This window comes from Plectrocnemia conspersa, unplaced genomic scaffold (genome assembly GCF_051122295.1).
Source record: "Plectrocnemia conspersa isolate PC_06_02 unplaced genomic scaffold, ASM5112229v1 ptg000014l, whole genome shotgun sequence".
NCBI lineage: Eukaryota > Metazoa > Arthropoda > Insecta > Trichoptera > Polycentropodidae > Plectrocnemia > Plectrocnemia conspersa.
Window position 1 is genome coordinate 4,137,228 of NW_028277178.1, and position 22,080 is coordinate 4,159,307.

The 22,080-nt window shown below is 31.4% G+C and overlaps 2 protein-coding genes across 3 annotated transcripts in view; both read right to left on the reverse strand.

Annotated features, from left to right (window-relative positions):
- Window positions 1-8,943, reverse strand: part of Sik2 (Salt-inducible kinase 2) — a 126,561-nt gene extending 117,618 nt beyond the window's left edge. For both annotated transcript variants that reach the window (XM_088203531.1, XM_088203530.1), the window contains exon 1: window positions 8,701-8,943. In XM_088203531.1, coding sequence (XP_088059657.1) covers window positions 8,701-8,826 — 126 coding nt within the window. In that variant the 5' untranslated portion in view covers window positions 8,827-8,943. The remainder of the gene's footprint in view (window positions 1-8,700) is intronic.
- Window positions 8,944-15,467: 6,524 nt separating this feature from the next.
- Window positions 15,468-20,908, reverse strand: LOC148225996 (N-alpha-acetyltransferase 30-like). Its single transcript, XM_088203675.1, has 2 exons — window positions 20,358-20,908; window positions 15,468-17,136 (listed from the first exon to the last, which is right to left on the reverse strand). Exons 1-2 carry the CDS (start codon window positions 20,850-20,852, stop codon window positions 16,972-16,974), a joined length of 660 nt encoding a protein of 219 aa, XP_088059801.1. The 5' UTR covers window positions 20,853-20,908; the 3' UTR covers window positions 15,468-16,971.
- Between the last annotated feature and the right edge of the window lie 1,172 nt (window positions 20,909-22,080).

Genomic DNA, 22,080 nt, shown 5'->3' on the forward strand with positions numbered 1-22,080 from the left:
AATATATCGGCTTTAGCTACTGTAGCGAAAATTGCCAAATCATTAAAGGAAGAATCCGATACAATTTTTATGGGCGTCAGAGAAAAATATTTTTTTTCCAAATATATTTTTTTATGTAATTTTCATAAAGTAATCTAATGGTTAATGATATTAAGAGACACAACATCAATGACTATCACATAACTTTTAACATTGAAAAGATTTTTAGATATTTATTGTAAGCGGAGTTTTCTTATTGCCTATGTGAAAAGAAGTTAAAAATGCTGTTTTTCTTTGGTCGTCTAAAAAGCATGAGTGTAAATTTCTTCGGGCGACTTTTCTACTTTCAAGTAGTATGAAATTACAATTTTTAATTTTACGCCCGCAAAATACTAGAATACTTTAAAATAACTGTGCCTTTTTAGCGCACTAATGGATAAATTAGCTATTTTTGCCATAATTTTACAATTTGACCATTTATATTTTTGGAAATTTAAAAAATAATAAAAATAGTATTTTATAAGGTTTTTTATTTATTTATAAACTCAAAAGGGATTTTGCATTTTTAGAAAAGTTTTTATTAAGTCTACTTAGTAAAATACTAAAATTATCACAAATAATAATATATTTATTTAAATACAGTTTTACGCCAAAAAAATACATAAAATTTAAACTTATATGCTTACAGAACTACTAACAATAATGACTAAAACACAATAAGTCCACCAACTGTGAGTAACAGGATGAGAACAAATCAATACTATCTGACAGATATTTGAAAATTTTTATAGCTGTGCTTATAAGAAAGTTTTCCAATACTCCTATTCAAGCAATACTTAAGAACGCAAGCAATATTCAATAAGTCAATATTCTCCACTAACAGCTCTAAGAAGTGCTTTTCAAAGTACACTCGTCGAAGTGACTCGAATTTTGTGGGAAATACAAATGGATAATATTTATAGAGTGCGATTTAATATGGAATTATTTTAAAAGATACGTGCATTTGTTCCATAAAACGAATTGTTTGTGCATTTGTTCCATAGATTTGTTCCATAAAACGAATTGTTTGTGCATTTATATAAGGTAAATCTTCTGATTTTTACTTCCGAAAAATATTTGTTGCAGTGTTATTCGTGGGGTGTTCACTATTCTGATCAAAACTGACCCGCACGCACCTAATCTGTCCAACAGTAAAGTATAAATAATTCGTTTTATGAAACAATTATTTTATATATTGCTCGTTTATACTCCTCCATGTGCAAATATCTCTTTTTTTTAATTTTTTTATTAAAAATGAGTCAGTAGCATTATTTGGCAGACCAGAAAAGTACGCCAGAGGTACGGCTCACTAAATGATTATACAAGGCAGACAGTGCCCTCGAGCTTTGATACATGTATCGTAAGACAAATCTAAACATTTTTGAGATTTTACTCATATATTTTTCTATATAGTGATTGATTCTGTAGTCTATTTAAAATAGGACACCAAAATCAGTTACCACTTCTGTGCAATGAAGCACATTATATATTTTATAATCCAATTTAAGTGCTATTTTTGCGCAAAAATATCTCATGGAATGACATTTTTTTTTCTTAAGTAGTACTTTAAGATCATTGGCGTAAAGTAAGAATTTTGAACTACGAAAAACATAATTTATGATTCTTATAAAATATTTTAATTGATATTTTTGATCTATAATGCATCTTGTTATGTATAACTACTTATAAATTAACGATAATTTCACTATTCTTCCGGTGTTTTTTAACAGTAGTCGTATCAATGATGCTATTTAGTAACTGGATATTTTTTATTTTGATATTTTCAACACTAAATCAACAATGGCAGTGGAGATAAAATAATCTCAGTTAAGATATATTATGCTTTATGAGTTTCAATTCGGTCATAATGCTAAAATAACAATTAAAACAATTTATAATATAATTGGCAGGGATGCCATTAAATTAAGAGAGTCCTTAAGTAGTCCTTAGGGGGTTATTAATGAGGATATTAGGGCTGCCATCAAAGCGAGTCTGAGATTAACGTTACAGAAGCTATCACAAAAGCTCAACGTGTCGCCTACATCGGTTCACAGACAATAAAAAAATATTTAATGTGTTAATTTGCAGAATATGGGTATTCAAAATGATCTGAAAAAAATCTCGCACAGCGCATCTCAATATGCCAATAATTAATGATTTATTTTTAAGCCGAATTGTTACTAAAGATGAGAAATGGGTCCTTTACTTTAACATGCGACGGAAAAGGCAATAATTGAACACTAATCAACCCTTAATTCCAATGGTTATTCTATACATTTGGTGGATTATGAATGGCGTATTCATTATGAGTTATTGGATTATATGCAGAAAATTATTTTAAGCTAATTCGTTTAAAAGCGACTCAGACCATAAAAAAGACCTTCCCTTATAAATTAAATAGGGGTAATTTTACACCAAGACAACGCTCGTCATCGTGTATCAAAGACGATAAAAAATCAATGGATATTCTATGAAACTCCTTTCTCATTCACCGTATTTTTCAGACATTGCTCAAATCATATATCCAATAGTTTTTAGGTGAAATAAAAATGTTTACAAAAACGTATATAAAAAACGACATTAAAGAATTTTTTGCTTCCAAAAATAAATTATTTTTCGAATCAGACATAAAAAATTTAATAACATGTGGAGAATATCTATAAAAAATGATAGATAAGTATTACACGTTTTAATTTTTAACTCTAAATCGTAACTTTAAAAGCACAACGACTTATACGTATATGTCAATCGCTTATAGTTGAAGCAAAGATGATGAACGCTGCATAATTGTTTTTATCCGATAAGAGGATGAAATACATATTATTGTTATTCCACAACATACTGTGTAATCAACATAATGTTATAAATATGTGAGTCTTCTTTGTGGGCATTCTCATATAGCTCTCTGTTCCATACAACATAATGTGTAATCAACATAATGTTATAAATATGTGAGTCTTCTTTGTGGGCATTCTCATATAGCTCTCTGTTCCATACGGTCCAGCAGGACATTGATAATATCGATCTGCAGGTAAGTCCTAGCGATAATAATTATTTAAATCATTACATTGAGAGTTTAATTAAAATAAACGAAATCATCCGCGAAGAGCTTTGAGCCTAAAAGCTTAGTAGTTTCATCGAAAACTTCAGACCTCTTCGAAACTTTACAACCACATGATTCATGTGATACGCCCAAAATAACAACATAAAATTGGTGGCATCATTGAGCTGCATCAATATTCAAGATGAACATACATCAAACATATCATATTCATTACAAAACTTGATATATTTTTTCAATATTAAAATGCATGTCAATCTGCAAATGACTAAATATATAACAAAAAATATATATTAGATTTTATTAAATAGATCGCCAGAATCGAGTTATATGAGCGTCTGTTTATAGTGAAGCAATCAGAGCAAACAAGGGATTGATTTTATATCATTCGTTTGAACAAAGCGACTAATCGATAATGTACTCAATACCGAAACAATACTGCACTGTTAACTTGTAGTTGTCCATTGGGACTCGTCACAGATTAAGTGAAGCAATTAGAGTAAACAAGGGATTGATTTTTATATCATTCGTTTGGACGAAGCGATGAATCGATGGTGTACTTGATATTGAAAATGGTACGGTACTTGTTACCTTATGGGATGTGTCACAGGGAAATGCGTCACAGATTGAATATGTATAAATATAGGAAGGAAATAAAGAGACAGCACTTGATCTTGAACTCGGGGGGAGAGAGAGAGTGAGAGTCAGAGCCAATACAAAAGTCTACTCATTTAACAAATCATTCGTCCAAACGATTCCTCCTTCTGGTCCGCAATTTTCATACATGCAAAATAAGCATAACACTAAAACGGTTAACAATATTATGTCATTGTGATTGAAAGGCAATAACCAGTGTCTTTCGAGCCTTTAATAAGACCGATAAAATTCGTAATCAATACAATTACTAATCATTATGAAAACTGCAGTTTTGACACAAACGTGCAATAATCATAAATGAGTAATTAAATCGTTTAAAGGTTAAGGTCAAAATATAGTAGAATAACCTTATCATCAAACGATTGACTAGACGTTGTCAAAAAACTCAAACAAAAAGTAAATAATATTTTTTCGTACATATAAAACGGTTGCATCACATAAGGAATATTAAATTACGTTCGCAACACGTAGTAGAGACGTAAACCATTATTCACACACAGTTTTTTACGCGAGATAAAAAACGTGAGAAACATCATTCATGCGCTACTTAAAATATAATGTCGATTCTTACTATTTTTCAATATTAAATAACGGTTCGTGCTCGCATTACATTGACCGTATTTAAACTCCATAATAATGACTAATTAACTTAAACGTAACGTAAAAAAACTAACCCACCCTAATGACCGTTTCCCATATCGCATCAATATAATTACATACATTTGGGTGAAACGACACGAGATGTTTACTTCGAACGTGAAAATCACGTAATTATTCATAGCGTGACACAAATATTGTGCGTAGGAAATAATATCGTCTATTAAATTAATATGATACGTCGTGTATATATGCTTTTACATATGTATGTATTAGACATATATATATTAACACAACAAACACAAAAACGCTTCATGAACGAACGAAAATATACCAGGAAAATGAATGAAAAGTATTTTTTGTTCTCTAATTATCTGGCAGTATGCTCAGAAAAATTTCTTAGATAGTTTGTGTATTTTTTGCTTGCAAAAAAAATGATAAACGTTGCTTTAATCCAACTACAGTATTACAACATTATTGATTTCTAATATATGTTAATTATTGTTCATCTTAGACGATAGTTAATTTTCATCTTAAATACTGCAGCTTTAAATACCGATTAACTGCTCTTGCCAATCCAATGACACTATCTCAAATTATTTAACTTTTATATCACACGTATTACGGTATATCTTGAACATTTTTTTTTGGAGTAACTACAATCAATTAGATCTTAAGCATTCAACTTTTACAGTGAAAGATCAAAATACATATTGATTACATTAATATTAATGGGTAGTTTAATGTATAAATTTGTTCTATTTATGATCAGTTTTCATTCTGCAAGTATTTAATAAATAAATAAAAACAAATCCATTCGGTTTGGTTGTATTTCACAGATTTCCCAGGTCCAGTCGAAGAATCCCACTTCCAATGACAATACGGATATTTGTGAATAGGATCGCGTCGTGAATGTGGACCAGAGATGAATGAAGACGAGCTCAAGATAACAATCAGGCGCTCGTCAAGTTCAAGATGCAGCGTCTCCGTTAATCTCTTTCATTTGTACATCATCACCGATCGTTTTGTTTTATTTTCTGGACTGACTTTTAACAATGAAAGCGGCGAATGATGCGCGGAAAGTAGAAAATCGAAAGTCGTAAAGAAAAAACAATAAAGAAAAAGAAAGGACAGTGAAGCTCTTTTGAAACGCAAACAGTAAATTTTCGCCGAAAGAAAACCGTGACAAATTTATGAAAAGAGATATTCTCACATTTTTTTTATATTTATGAAACTATCATTGTTTCGGGACAACTAAGGACAGATAAATGCAATTTAGAATGTATGGCAAGAGCTGCTTTCAGATTTATATCTATAGATCAATCGTTCAATACCATTTTGTGACACGAGTCGTGATTATTCACTTGCATTACAAAGATGTATTGTATTATTCGCTTGCTTTAGTAAGTGAACAATATTAAAATCCTTAATAAAATTGCACCTTTTATTTTTCTAAATTGTACATGTACAGACAATATAAGATCTGAATCTTATGTGATAATTTCAGACTTTTTTCTTCATACAGTACATAAATTATGCAGTATGAATCATACTGCATAACTACAATGATAAATTTAGGATAATTATTAAGGAATTTTACTAAAAAATTTAAGGTCAAAATATTATTATTTCTAAATAATCAGATGATGTTTGTGATATTTATTGTTATTCTGATAAAATTATAGGGCAATATTTTGCCACAAAGATAAGATACATAGCTGATTTCAGATGAGCCTTTTTTTTATTTTATTTATATGCGCTTTTATACCTGACACAATTAAGTTTCACTGGTATTAAACTTAATTATTTTTGCCACAAAAATCTGCAAATAATTAAATTATAATTAATTAAACACTAATGATACAGTAATAAATATGTGTAACAAATAACGGTAAAAAATGATAAAACCTAATACATATATCTAAAAACTTATGATAGCAATTGATAATATACAACATCATAAAATTATTGTGGCAATTCTAATACAAAAAATATCACTTGATCTGCATTAAAAATATATACTTTCAATCTATAATCGATTAAAAATCATAAAAATGCAATTAAATTTGATATTTTAGTAATTTGTTAAAGCAAGTAATTAAAAACGATTTTCAATCCTAATCAAACTATTGGAATTAATCAGCGTCTAATTTTAAATATAGATAGTCATTTTATCTTTGTGAATAAAAATTGTTGTACAGTGTTATCAATAAATATTATAGTGTATCTAATCAATTATAAAACAATAAAAAAAAAATATTTTATCAAAGCAAAAGTGTTACAAATAATATTTTCATTAGTTTATAATCTAATATGCAGGTAAAGTTGTGTTTTTTTTAGTAATTTAATAATGCAAAATACTACAAGATTAAAAACTATGTATTTTTCAAAAAAAATACAAAAAATCGACGATATTTAAAGCATGACATTAAAAAAAACTAATTTTACGTTTAAATCGAAATATTTAATGTGTAGTTTAACAATAGTTGATTTTTTAGCATTAAAAAACGAAGGATATTACTAAAATTAAAAAATCGACAATATCTAATTACAGCTAAATTCAGTGTGCAATTTTAAATTAATATCGACTTATCTTATTATTGTGGCAAAATGTGATTGTATTTTAAAACACCCTTAATATCACTAATATTGTTTAACGCATATTATACGATAAAATAAATGGTAATTTAGAGAAATTGTTAAAATACCTGATTTCGCTTAATTTTATTCTGATTGATTTACGTTGTTAGTAGAATAAGTAAAAAATTATAGTACATATTTTAGAACAAAAAACAATATTGGATATTAATGATACGGATTAAATCAATGTATGATTTTACACATAAATCAAGTTATTTTATTTTTATGGAAAAAACGGATTATATATTTCAACCAGAATAAAAATATATTATAATTGATCATAAAATAGGATTAAACTTATTTTTTTGCTATTTTAAATGGACGATATCTAAAAAACTAGAGCATATTAGAGAAAAAAAATATTATTATTTATTATAAGCAATATATGTATGTGGTTATAAACTGTACGTACAGATTAATCAGAACAACAATAAGCAGCATCTTAAATTAAAATCAATTATTAAAAAAAAAAAAATGTTCATAGCAAAAATGTTAAAATGTTCAACTACATCGGTATTAAGTTAATATCCTTGAGGCAAAATACTCATTGTGATTTTTATAATAATAATCATAATAAAAACGCATTTTTATACTTCTTCAATACATCTAAAAAGCGAACAGAACTTTACATATAAAACGATTTACTTTATTTTTTGCAATAAACTATATAATAAATTTAATTAGAATAACAATATGTATCATTATTTATTGATCGTATAAATGCAATTATAGTATTAATTAAAGCAAAGTCTTAAATATCATTACATCTGAAATCAGCATGTAATTTTACATAAGAATAGAGGTCGTTAATATTTGTGGCAAAAACTGCACAGTGTTATCAGAATAATAACAAATGTCTAATATAATCTATCATGAAAATAGGATTATTTTTTTAAGATTTTCTTGTAGAAAAAAATGTAATGTTTTAAGATACTATTACATACATTTCATCAAAGCAAAATCTTATATAAAAAAATAATCTAATTATAGTTGTAAGCAATTATTAAATCTTTGTAGCAATAAATTGAAATAACTTTACCGAAAATTAAGAAATTTACGAATCTAAGTTCAGCCGAAATTAGCGTATAAACTCTGATTTGTCTACTATAATCAAGCATAAAAACGAATTTTCTAATGAGAACACGTATAGGAGAAAAACCATTGATAAATTAAAATCGGGGTATAATTTTACATATAAAACTAGTTATTTTATCTGTATGGCAATAAACGTGTTCTATGTTATCAAAATAACAATATGTATGTACATAGATAATAAATGCAATTATATTTATATATTTTAGCATTTTCAAAACTAATTAAAGCTAAAAGCAAAAGGTTTTATCAAGTTTTATATAGATATATATTATTTTATAAATCGAGTATTTTTTTATCTCTGTGGCAAAAATATTATCATATCGATTCAGTGTATATATAATACAATGGAAACAAATGATCGTTTATTTTGACAGTTAGTATATTTATTGAAACGTCAAATTTTCATTTGTTTATTTACAAGATCGGCGATCATATGTTTCGGTCGGTTAGAAAAAGGAACGATGGTCGATTTTTTCGCGGTTTGGACCAAAGCGATACGTAATTTTCAGCTGAAAATCGAAGTGCGTACGCGATGGCAACACCGATCGAGATTGATTCGAAACGCGATCGATCGAGAGGGCGGAGGTTTCCGGGGTTTGAAGGTTCGCAAACTTCGGAGGCTTCGAGCTCACCTCAGTCTTGGTGATTCGATGTCTGGCGAGCTTGACGACGGCGAAGTTGCCCTTGCCGATCGTTCGCTCGATGTCGTAAAAGCCCACCCGGATGGGCGTCTTTGCCACCCTCTCCCTGTCGGCCATGGCCGGTGGCTGACGGCTGACGACGGAACACGAACGGCGACGGTAGAGCTAGCGGCGGCGCATCGCACGACCGACACCACCGACACAACCGACCGGCCGGAGCGCCGCGAGGCGACTGACGCGCATCGCACGCCATACGCACAGGTGCGACGTACGCGGGCGGCCATACACGTTTCGGATCGGGATTCGCATATTTTTCTTTTTTCAGTTTCAATTATATCGAACGTGTGTTTTTGCTGTCAAGTGCTAAGGCCAAATAATACACTTTTTCCGTTACATGCTTTTTAAATCGTTTCAAATTGCACCATATAACGAATTATTCAGCTGTATCCAAAACTGCGAAGTCTGAAGCCATTTTGGATCAGAATGGTCGGATTTGTAGTTGAAGTATTCAGAATATTCAAAATAATTTCTTTCATTGACATTAACTATTTGCACTTATGAAGTTGTGTTGGAAATTGCCAAAAGAGAGAACCGTCAAACAATGCATTTAAGATGCTTACGTTAATTCTTTCTATCATGGACCAGGACCACCCATTGAGCGTGCAACTCAATCGGTCACAATTCCATGCTAAAAACATAATGAAACTAATTGGTATTGTTATTTATGACTTTCTAAGAATGATTTTACTGTTTTAGTCGGCAGTATGCGAACTCACGTGCGTTTAGGCGGATTAAAAACACTCGCAGATTGCACCTGAACAAGCTGGCGCCACCTGTATAATCTAAGCAATCTCTAGCTGTTTGAATATTGACCGTTACACAACATATTCTAATTAGATAGTTATAATTTTCGCTCCAAATCATCGCTTTTAGGGACGTAATTTGCGTGGGGCAGGTGGGTGCATTTTCCTTCCTTGTATTTGGCTATAAAAATGCATGTCTTTAACCTTTCTAATGCCATAGCCAAAGAAGGAGCTCAGCCGCTTCGTGATCGTATTGCCAAGACCCATATATAGGGCTCTAACAAAAACTCACTTAAGCTACGAAATAATATTACAAAACTATTTAGATATACAGAATCATCTATAAAGAAACGTTTATAATTATTACCATTTAAATAGTTTGTTATAAATGGCTGAAATTAATGTGCTACTTTTTTTAAATGAAACGTACTTTTTAATAACAATTGTTAATAGAATCAGAATTTTTTTCCCAAAGAATATTTGGATAAACCAATAGTTTACATCGTTGCATTTTTAATTTGTATAAAAATTTAAGTTTGATAAAAAGAAAAATTAATTCAATAATGGTTTCTTGTTACAATCCTAGCACTTCTAATTTTAAATGCCTCAAGTGGTGTTCAAATGTACGGAAACGGCACCGAGAGGCTTATTTTAGGTTACAAAAGCAGATGACAGTATTTAGCACTTGACGTATACGTTTTTTTTTAATTAGAAAAATCAGTGCTATTGATGTGACGTATTACGAAAAGTTACTTTGGCATATAAACGGTTAATTAAATACTATAAATTCTAATGAAATAGAAATATTTAAAAAACGATCACTTACTGGCCAACTTTTGTCCCCCAATAATTATCGCTCAATAAAAATTAAAAAAAACAGTCTCAAATCTATCCCGAAAATATTTCGATGAATTAATATCGTAATACATTTTCACCAGTAGATATAATTTATCTGACAGGTGCTAGTGAAATTATATGATTTCAACTTTTCCATATTTTCCATATACATTTGCATAATTATCATTGGAAATATTAAATATACTAATTATTATTTATAAATTTGCTTTTGTGTCACGTAACAAATTAAATAAAATAATAAACTAAATTCACTTTCTTTGATCTAGCCAGAAGATCCCTATATTACCCTTCATTAATAAGTTCGGATATGAAAATAGTTCCCGTAGTTCTTATCTAATATCGATCAAATTTTTCTGAAAAGTTTATCTTGTAAATCTCGGCTAAGTTCCTTAACCAATCTAATCCGACACATTATTTGAATATGAAGATTATTCAAAAATTAAAAACAATAATAAATTTTCGTATTACTCACAAATTAAATCTAATTGATTCTTGTTGTCATTCTTGTTGTCATTCTTGTGATATTTTTGGAAGTTTTGGAAGCTAGTTATATAGTGCAGATTCTATAAGCACTTATTCAAAAATAAAAACAGAGTTAGTGTTGCGATCGCGCTTTTATTTTTATAGAATACAAGCTATTTATAATTTATTATATTTTTCGCAATAGTTTTGTCATCGTGGATGATTTGTGCAAACGATTTGAACGATAAGACTGACGATACAACATTACCGACTAGATTTTACGAAACAGTTGAATCAAGTAACGATTCATTCTCTGTGAAATTATATGATAGTGTCCCAATAATTGATTCAGTTTTAAAATATGTCACTAGTTTAACAATAACGCAACTTTTACACATCGAAATGACAAAATTGGACCATTTGAAGAACCTGACGACAAACAATCATAAGAATGGCTTCGAACACGATGAAGACTATCATTTTCTCATGTCTATTATCTCATATGCGCAGTATACCAAAAAATAGGAAAATGCAAGTTTTAATTAGTGAGGGCTGAGGGGTTATAGTTGATGTTCGCAAACTTTGGTTAAAATATGTTTAATTAATAAATAATATAAAGTGCATATAAGAATAAAATTATTTGTTAATTCAATGTATTAAATAAAAACTATATTTTTTAATTAAAACTGTTTAGATGAAAACTGAGGTATTGTTTACCTCATAGATTTAGCTCATGGAAATAATACTAATTAATCATAATCAATCAATTTTAAATGAGCATCAATAATATTTGTCTTTTAAAAATCAGTAAAATCCAACCTACCCAAAAATATTCCGCTGCATAGTTTTTTTTTTATTTTAAGAAAATTGCATTTTCTTAAGACTTGTAATTAAATGGTCAGAATTTAAATCAAATTTTGGTCAGAATTGAAATCAATTTTCGGTCAGAATTTTATTAGTAAAATGGTCAGAATAAATATTACATGGTCAGAATAAAAATAATAAACGGTCAGAATAAAAATAATAATCGGTCAGAATAAAAATAACACATGGTCATAATAAAGTAACTTGCTGCCATAGTCACATATTTTACGCAGAAAATTTGAAGTTAACCTATTTTATTATCTTATTCCAATTGTGGTACTCACATATGCGTCTTCGCTTTTTGAATAGTTAGTCATAGATTGGATGATGCTGGACAATTACAAGATATACCGAAATAAAAGGTTAGGTTGTTTGGTTCTACAGTGAATGTCGGCGCGAGCGGTAGCGAGACGCCTCCCTTTTCCTATATAAATTTGTAATTATTAATAAATAAAAACCATGTTATAAAATTAATTTTGATTTATTTTAGAATGTTACACTTTGATTATCATTCACCGTAGTGGTAGTCTTAGCGAAGGTCTAATAGCTGGTGTTGACAAGAGCTGTTGATTCAGCGTTGGCGCTTCAGAACTGTCAAGATGTAAACGATAGACGCCGTCGAACAGTTGTACCAATCTTAAACGATAACACTATTGCCAACTGAAAAAATAGAATCTGACCATGTGTCAACACAACTATTACCATTTAATATTAATTCTTACCGTTCTGATTTCAATTCTGACCAGTTGATATAAATTATGACAATCTAATATTTATTCTGACAATTTAATATTTATTCTGACCGCTAGTATTCTGACCAATGTATTCTGACCATTTAATTTAAATTATGGCCCATGCAATATAAATTCTGACCAAAACCATGTCAAATTATTTGGTCAATTAATCCAAATGATTATCACGACTCTGTTTAACTTTTCCCTTCGATGAAAAGTCAGCGGTTTTATAGCAGTCAATGTTGTCTTACTTGTGCTCAAAGGACCATAAATAATACACATAAGATGATTCTACTTGTATTCGTTACTACGTGCCATTATACGTAGGTTCGCCACTAAGGTGACCAGACGTCCTCCTCAAAAAGTATGTCCTTTGTCCTCCTTTTGTCCTTCTTCGTCTTCCTCGAACAAAAATGGCCATTTTTTAGCTCCCGTAGCATGCCTAAATGAATAAAAAAAATCCGAAATAACCTTTTTTTAGCTCCCGTTACAATTTGTCCTCCTCAAATAAAAATTTCCGAGATGGCCTTTGAACAAACATTTACGAAATTACTTCTTTTGCTCCCGATATAATTTATCCACCTTGAACAAAAATTTCCGAGATTGGCTTTTTATTTTTTGTGTCCTCTTTTGATATTTTCAAAATCTGGCCACCTTAGTGCTAAGTACCACCCGGCCGGAATTTCCGATCGACTTGGGCCAAATATCTCTTAACAATAACAATATTTTTAACGGGCATGATTCAAATAAATCAGAACCCCCTTATTAGTAAATACATGGACAGAAAAATTACCACGGGTGCAAGTTTCCGATCTCTTAATAGCAAAAAACTGCAGAAAAGTTCAATGCTATTTCTTACACATCAAGATTCGACTTGTGCACATGCGTGAGTATGAAACAGGGTTGCCAATACAGATAAACTTTTAGTCAAATGGCGTTCGGAATCATTCAATAAAGTAAGTGGTTTTCTTTTTCAACTTGTACTAGTTTGGCGACGGGATGGTGACGGGTGGCAATTAGACACAAATTCAGCGGTTGCAGTAGTATGTTTAATTGACGATAAATAGTTACATGTTTATTAATATACGATTGCCAGTAGAGCGAAATCCGTTACGCCAGTGTTACCAGAGTACCGCCAAGTTTTGGCCATAATAAAAGCTAATATATATATATACATATATGTGTGTGGATTTTTCGAGTTTCGCGAGTATAATTATTTTTGAAATCTCGGGATTCATCGCGATTTTCACTTACTTTTTTTATATTTCGGCTGCGATTTTCCAGCTATGATCACGAAGTATCTGTAACTGCCGCTCTGGTCATTGATCTCATCATATATACTCGTTTCGGTGGGGCATTGTTAATTATAATAATTATTTTGTACAATTAACTCTTGCAGCAACTAACCGGCTCCAAAACTCTCACTACTCGACCACCAATCCTGATTTTCTATTTTTACACCGTCCTCACACAAAAGTAACGATAATGTTTTGTTTCTCACCAAATGTGATGCATCTCAATGTTTTTGATTTAAATTATTCTGACGTTAGAATTGTTGACTGTACCCTAGTTTTAAAATATATAAATATAGTCAAGAGTTTTGATAGTAAAAATACTACAATTTTTTTTACTACTACAGGCGGCCCTCGACTTTCGCACATAATTGGTTCCTGAAAATGTTTGCGAATGTTGAATGTTCGAAAGTAGAGGGAAGTAAAAAAAAATTAAATTGTGTGTATTTTAAAATATTTATTTATCAAGTAAATATAAGATGTTTAAGAGACGTGTTTAAGTGGGGTTTGCGGGTGTTTCCTTTGAAAAGTTATCAAGAGTTCTGTTTTCCACTATTCTTTTTTTCATATAGTATTTTATAACATGCTATGTCTTTATTGATCGCCCTACTCACTTGAGATATGCGTTCTCCATTGGGATAACAATCTTCCATAATATTTAAAAATTTGTCAAGATGCTTGAAGGCTTCATTCATATTTTTCATTGTTGAACATTTTTCCAAAATAAACCTGTCTCATCTACATTAAATATTTGGCTAGAGGAATATTCTCCATCTTCAATAATTTTGGATAATTAGGAAATAAATTCTTTTGCAGCATCTTTACCCGCATCAGCCGATTCTCCAGTAAATTTAATATTAAGAAAAGAATACCTCATTTTAAAATTGTAAAACCAACCATTACTTGCTTGAAAAACCGTGTTAAAATATGTTTTTTACTCTGTCCTACCAATCTTTGTGCAAACTAAGAGCTTTTGCTTGAATAATTGAAATACTCAGAGGGACATCTTTTTGATGTTGGTCATCGATCCATGATGACAAAGATTTTTCCATTTCATCCATGTTTTTTCGTAGACCTGTTTGTATCATACGAACGTCCGATTGAAGCAAAAGATTCACCGCTATTAGAATGTCTAATAATTTCCATCTTTGTCTCAAATCGTGTGAAGTTTATGAGTCTTTGATTTTTTTTTTGTTCGTATCAACACTGAAGTTTTTCCGTTTCTCACTCATGTTTATAATTTTTTTTTTAAAAATTGTGCGAAATAGCGAATTGTACGAAAGTCGAGGGCCGCCTGTATAAGAGAAATTCCTTACTAAAAACATTTTAATTTAAAACCACAGAAAACAGATTATAATACACTGCAACCTAATAGCGCCTATAGTATAGGCGCTATTAGGCCTATACACATTACATAGGCCAACTACTACTAATACATATAGTCGTTAAAGAACTGACTTATAAAATATTGATTTTATTTTATAATAAACTTCTTAACACATTATACAAACAAATACCAAGAAATTTATATACATGTTATTTGAAAACAATTCAATAAAACATGCTATGTATTTCCATATAAGAAACACGTAAAATATTATCAATACTCGCTGCATAAAGCATAATCCAAAATTGTTTTTGATACAGAAAGTGATTTAAACAGACATTTTCCAGAGCAGTTTCCCAATACTTTTAAATCTTGATTCATATTGTTTATTTATCTAGGGCTTAAATGAAATGATACATTTGAATTGTATAATATTTTATTTACCTATTACAGTACAGAAAATTCACATTATTCACATAACAAATATAAATAAACCCAATTTGATACGATTCGCAGTTCGCCTCGCGTTGTGACCATAAATTTTAAGACATATCAAGAGTTATATCGTCGATAAATCAGTATCAAATTGATTCATGCGCCATATCAGTTCGGTGAAGTTGCAAATAAGTTTTATTTCTATATATTAATCAACATTTTTATCAACTAGAAAGCTTCTATAAACAAAAAAGAAAACAACGATTTCAATAAATAATGCTCAGCAACAGACGTTTTGCTTAAATATCTGTACATTACATTATATTTACAATTTTCATCATCAGATTACATGTGCGAATTTCTCTATTTCGATGACTTAATGGAGAAACAACCGAACCGTGAAATATTTAATACGATCAAACTTAAAACACATTTATATAATATACTCAAAAGAGTGTAAAATGATCTTGCGCTAAAATTGTACGAATCGTTGAGAAATTGCACACACAAACTGATTTATATACACACAAATCCAACAATTACAACAATCAGCAAGCTCAAGATAATTTTGTTATTAGATTATCACAAAATTTTGATATAATCCATAGTAGATATCGTGTCACATGTTTGAAAGGCAAAACATTCATTTGTAAAGCAACGTTTACGAACGAGATCAGACTGAAACGATGAATGAAAATCTCGCATGTCCCATCCCAATCTCTATGAATGACTTTTTCATAGAAAAAGTGCATTTCTTATCATTACGATAGTCGATTTTAAAAATTCAGGATGGCAGTGCAATACCAGATAAAACACGCTTAGAATAACTCGTTGCGATAGACTAGATTTTCTTTGCTGACTACAATTTCTATATGACAAACTGACAGAAAAAATACCATCGTTTGTAATATTTATTTTTTAATCATCGCATACATTGCAAGAGCTAAATTAATAAACTAATTTTAATCTTTGTGTGCCCAAATACACTCTTACATCAAATATACAACGATCAAAAATTTGTCTAAAAATTAATAAGTAAAATCATATCGATATAATAGTTATAAAGACACTTAAGTCATGGTCTTGTTTCATAAAGCATTGTGTACTTACAAACATACACATTTGTAAAATAAATCAAGTTCACTACTAGAATTTGCATTAGAAGATAAATTTAAACCAATATGAATAGAATGGATGAATAAACACTTTGATATAAAAATATTCTTCATATAAAATGTTTATCTTTTAGAATAGAAAAATACCATCTCTCCGGAAGCAAATCATATTATTATGTGTTCAATTTTCATTTTTAATTGTCCCGTTCGTGTCGCGAAAGAGAAACGGGAGAGGGTCGATGCAAGATATGAAAACGGCTAAACGTCGATGCGACGGTATTCATGCGCTATGAGATACGTCTCGTCGTCGCAAACATTGCTTTGATGCCGAAACGTTCGTTTTCAATACGATTACTAATCCGCCGACTCTTTTCATCTCAGCCATAGTTTAAGTCTCAAAGCGTCGACACCGTTTAAATAATATCTAAACAACCGTTTGTCTCTCACAAATCCTAAATTTTCATACAGTCTTAAAGCTGGTTTATTAGTTATTTCCGTTTCTAACACCACTTCGTCTGCCTTGTCAGATATCATGACCTGAAACAGAAAAAAACCTTACATTAATAAATTAGTAAAATAAGCAATAATATATAAAAACAATTAGTTATTCTTTAAATACTTCAAGATCAATTCAGGACCTAACCCATTAATTAAAACACATTTTTTCCAAGTTGTTTGTATATAAATCAATATATTAACAATACAATCAATGGAATATCACGTTTTTACATGCATAGAACCGTAAATATCTGACTACAGCAATAATTACTTTTGCTCCACACTTGAAGGAAACAACGAAGAATTTTATCCATCTGCTGTGTGACGAAAAATACTGTAATAAACGCCAAAACTAAAAGGAATATCATATAAACAAAAAAACCTGGATAAATATCACAATGATTTTTCGGGGGTGACAATCGGATAAACCATCTCAAAGGATACACTTTTTTGTGAACCTGTTATGATTATTTTAGCCCATAATTAATAAATGTAAATCAGAAGTTTAGAAGCATTTAAAAAAAAAACAAGAAAATAAGTCAGTCATCCATTGTCCGAAACCGATTTTGAGAAAGGCGTCAAATACAAGTGGATTATTAAACACTTAAAATTTTTCTGAAGTACTCGTTCCCATAAAAGTAGCAGTTGAATCTTTGAGGCGCCGTGATGGCACTTTGACTTCTGAAAGTATTGTTAATTTTCCGTTGAAAAAGTCGTTCGAAAGCAATACAGATTTATCGCAAGAAATGTATTCAACTCTTAAGTTGCGTTTAAATTGCGCGCAACAATTTCGCCCGAGTGCCGACTCGCCCTTTCGATTTCCATTGAGCGAAATGCTGCGCGAAAGTAGGTGAGCCGTCAGTTTGGGTCAAGTCTGTTGAGAATGCTGCATTTGAACAAAAAAAAAAGAAAACGAAACAAAGTCAACACTGGTGAAGTCTGTACGATCCCATCAGAGTAGGAATCCCACAAACACAAATAATTTGTATACGAATCGATAAGGCAGATTATATATGAACACTTCTGATTCATTTCCTCGCGCGTAAAAAGTATTGTCACGTTCACACTGTGCGCAACAGGGACGGCGAGTCTCTTTGATGTGTGCCTAAAAACCGATTGGAAGGTGAATCGCGTGAAACTGACTTGCAAATAAGTTTCGGGGTGGAGGCCACGTCTATCCTATGTGAGTCTTAACTCGCGAAATAGTCTACATAATGCGTTAACCCGATGCGCTACAATGGGGTCAACACATTCAACAACTACTAAGTAGTGAGATACATTTGTGACAGCTATTTTATTAATTATAAACTATTACTACAGATTATAATCGATAGATGTCAAGATATTTATCCGCAAGATTAATCTAGGAAAGGTTCATTTATAATGATGGATCAGAATTATTACATAATAATTACTAATTCAGATCTCCCAAACATAATAGAAATGAAAGAACACCAGTGCTTTCAGGTATTATTGGTCACCGACTTTTACTACTAGTCTATGTGACAAATCATAAATATTAGTGTATTTATTGTTTCTAGAAAATAATTTTGATGATAGTGTACTAATATAATTAATAATAAAATTTCTTTTTAAAATAACAGACCGTTTTGCAGAAACAAACAAGAGCCAGTGAAAATTGTTTCATTGTGCAGGTAGCGCTAGAAGATTTCAGCATTGTACATATTACTCATGATTTAGGCAGGTTACCTCAATGTGTCACAATATGAAGATATTGAATAAATAGAACAAAAAAAAAAACCCAGAAAATTTGCCTCAAACGTATCGCTCGAAGAGGTTCCAAAACATAAAGATGAAAATTGGCGACAGCGCTCTTCAGTAATTTGGATATTTTCCTAGATATTGGGGGGAAATTATTCTAAAAAAATATTTATTCATTTGTTTATGGATATTATATATTTAAATACAATAATAAATGACATGTTTTAAGTAGATTCATTGCAGAGTTATTCATGGGGTATTCACTGTTCTGACCAACGCTCACTCGCTACCGCTCGTTCTCACCTAATCTGTTTAAATGAGAAGCAGCAAGTGAGTGTTGGTCAGAACAGTAATGTTTATTTTCTCTTTTATCTGCACTCTGTCTCTAGTGAAGAGAACAATCAGGCCTTATGTCAAAATTAATTAACTTATGGAAGAAAAAGCTCACTAGCTACACGTAATCAACTAGCTACCAAAGTTAGTGTGCTGCTTTTCAAATCTTGATGCAAGATCCATTTAATAATGTTTTTTGTTGACAGCCGTGATCTGCGACTTTCATGCTTTTTTCTGGCAGTTTCTTTAATAATTTTTCTATAACTAGGGCAAATTTTTGAGTTAAAATCCTCAATTAACACTGCTTTTATTTCTTGAACTCTGAACAATCGTATTTGTGGGCTAAGTTGAGAAGATGTTTCGAGATATCATGTACTTATTTTTTGGTTATTTGGTTTAAAAACAGTTTCCAGATGTTTAGCAAAAGTTAAAGATTTTTCTATATCGCTTTCTGCCCAATTGCCCAGATGTATTTGAGGTTGCTTTGTTTTTTTTTCGCTTTCCAGAAGAAGTAGTCTTGTCGTTTCTGTCGCAAATAAAAAAATATTTTGATTTGTTTAATGGCTCGATTTAGTTTATTTGGCCCCTGGAGGTTTTGTGGTCTGGTATTTTTTACGAAGTTTTCTTTTTTCGATTATCATTTATTTTATTATAATCGGACATTTTTCTTTATATGTATGGATGCTGGGTTCCGAAATTTAATGATATATCAAGTCATTCAATGGTTTCTTAACGTTCAGTTTTTTATAATTTTGCCATATATTTTTGTACTACGTATGTGCATTTATTTAGTGAAGCCATTTTTAATTTTGGACTAGATCCCACAAATCCTGTAAGAAATGAAGGAGATCAATCCGAGATTGGTAGTAGCGGCGAAACCGCATGCAGGAAGACGAGAAGACTGAGAGTTAAATAAAACCAGGAGGAACACTAACCGATCAAGTGAATTTAAGTGAGTCATTCTAGTGTTTTGCAATAAGTTTAAAGTCAGTTTTGATTTTCTAAATCTAAATTTTTAACTTTCAGTTTTTGTGCAATAATTTTTTTTCTAATGTTTAAGTCAATATTTTTTAAATAAAATAAAAGTTTTATATTAATACATCTGATTCATTCTTTAACCGAAAGTATACGTATTTGTCACTAAATGTTAAATGCTGTCCAATTTGTTCTTATTATGATCTAAAGAGTGATATGAAAAGAGTTACCAATATGGCTTGGGTGACGAGCTGCGAGCCAATCTTCCTCTTCCTATACTTCTCGTCGACGGCGAGCATGGCGATGTAGCCACGCTTGACGGTGCGGTGCAGGTCGAGCTTGCAGACGATCGCGCCGACGCACTTGTCGTCGTGCACCGCCAGAAAGCACAGCTTTGGCCAGTTGTGGATGAAGTAGCGGTACGTGTAGATCGAGTACGGCTCCGACAGGTCCTTCTGGATGAGCCTCATGATCTCGGCCATCTGCAGCTCCGACTCGTACGATTCGAAGTGGACGCGGTCGGGCGTGGAGCAGGTGGCGGAACCGCACTCGGAGCACGAGGGTCGCTCCGGCTCCGGCTCCGGTTCTGTCTCTGTCTCAGCCTCCGAGTGTCCGTTCTCCAGGCGCAGCCCCAGCAGACCCTCGGACAGCGCATCCTCGCAGCCCGCGTCGCACTCCTTCTTCTTGTGGCGACGCCTGGGCGCGCGCCCCGCCGCCCGCTCCATGCGGACCGCCGACACCGAGACGTCCGACGGCCTCGGGGTGGACAGCGCTGCGACTTTTTCCCGCACGCCGGAACGCTTTTCCCCACTATTACTTGCTCTCGAGCTTGAGGTAATACCGAACGGCGATATTTATTCAATATCTGACCCTTTTTTCTTTTCATTAGACAAACTAATCAAATAAACGTCACTATTTTACCATTTCAAATAAAACAATTGAAAAAAGTTTGCAAATAATATACAGAGAAATTTTTTAAACATACTGAACCAGATACTTAGTTACAAATTCAAATAACAGCTCCAAATATATAAAAATCTAAAGTTGATAATACAATAAAAAAAACGATAATATAAAATCCTAGACCAAGAAAGCATTTTAAATATTGACAGTTGTTTTTAATCAATTACACAAGACTAGCAAAATTCCACATGAATGCGTACAATTTTTAACAATTTACTTCCTTACAGAAGAAAAACAAACTGATCGATTGTTATGATTATACATTGATCAGACGCCTAAAATATTTCTTGTGCAAAAGCATAATTAGCAATTTGGATTTAGGGATGAATCGGGAATAAAAGAAGCATTGTTATGTATGAATATATTCCTGCACAGACTTAGATAATTCAGAAAGAAAATATGTGTTTGCTTCGCTAATTTGGGAAAAGCATTTAATTAAGTATACCGTGATAATTTGATAGATTCACTAAAACAAGTTGAAATCAGTGCCGGATTTATGCAAAGGCAGAAGAGGCGCTCGACTTAAGGCATTCGGTTGGACAGGAGCCCCGAAGGAGTTCTATCATTTTTTAATAATTATTATTATACTTTTTTTATTGCAATTCAATACGACATCATGAAAGTTAAATCACTTTCCGAAAAAAAAGCATTATTTTACTAAATGCATCACATACGCATTTCTAAGAATACATGCAAATGCACGGCTTTCGTCTTTATTCGGTGACAAAAATTTTTTAGTCCACAAAACGACGGTTGAAAATCGTTTACTTAAATCAGATAAAATTGTGGAGTACACTGAAAATAGAATATAAAGACAGAAATAAGACTTACTTCAGAAACATTTCAATGAACAATTTTTATTGTTTAAAGGTTAGCGGTACTAAAGAATTTCGTGAATGGTTAATTTTTTTAGAAACTAGTAAATGTGTGCATTGTATCGAAATTTGCCGCCTCGCCTTCTACGTGTTATAATGGAGGCAAATATAGAAG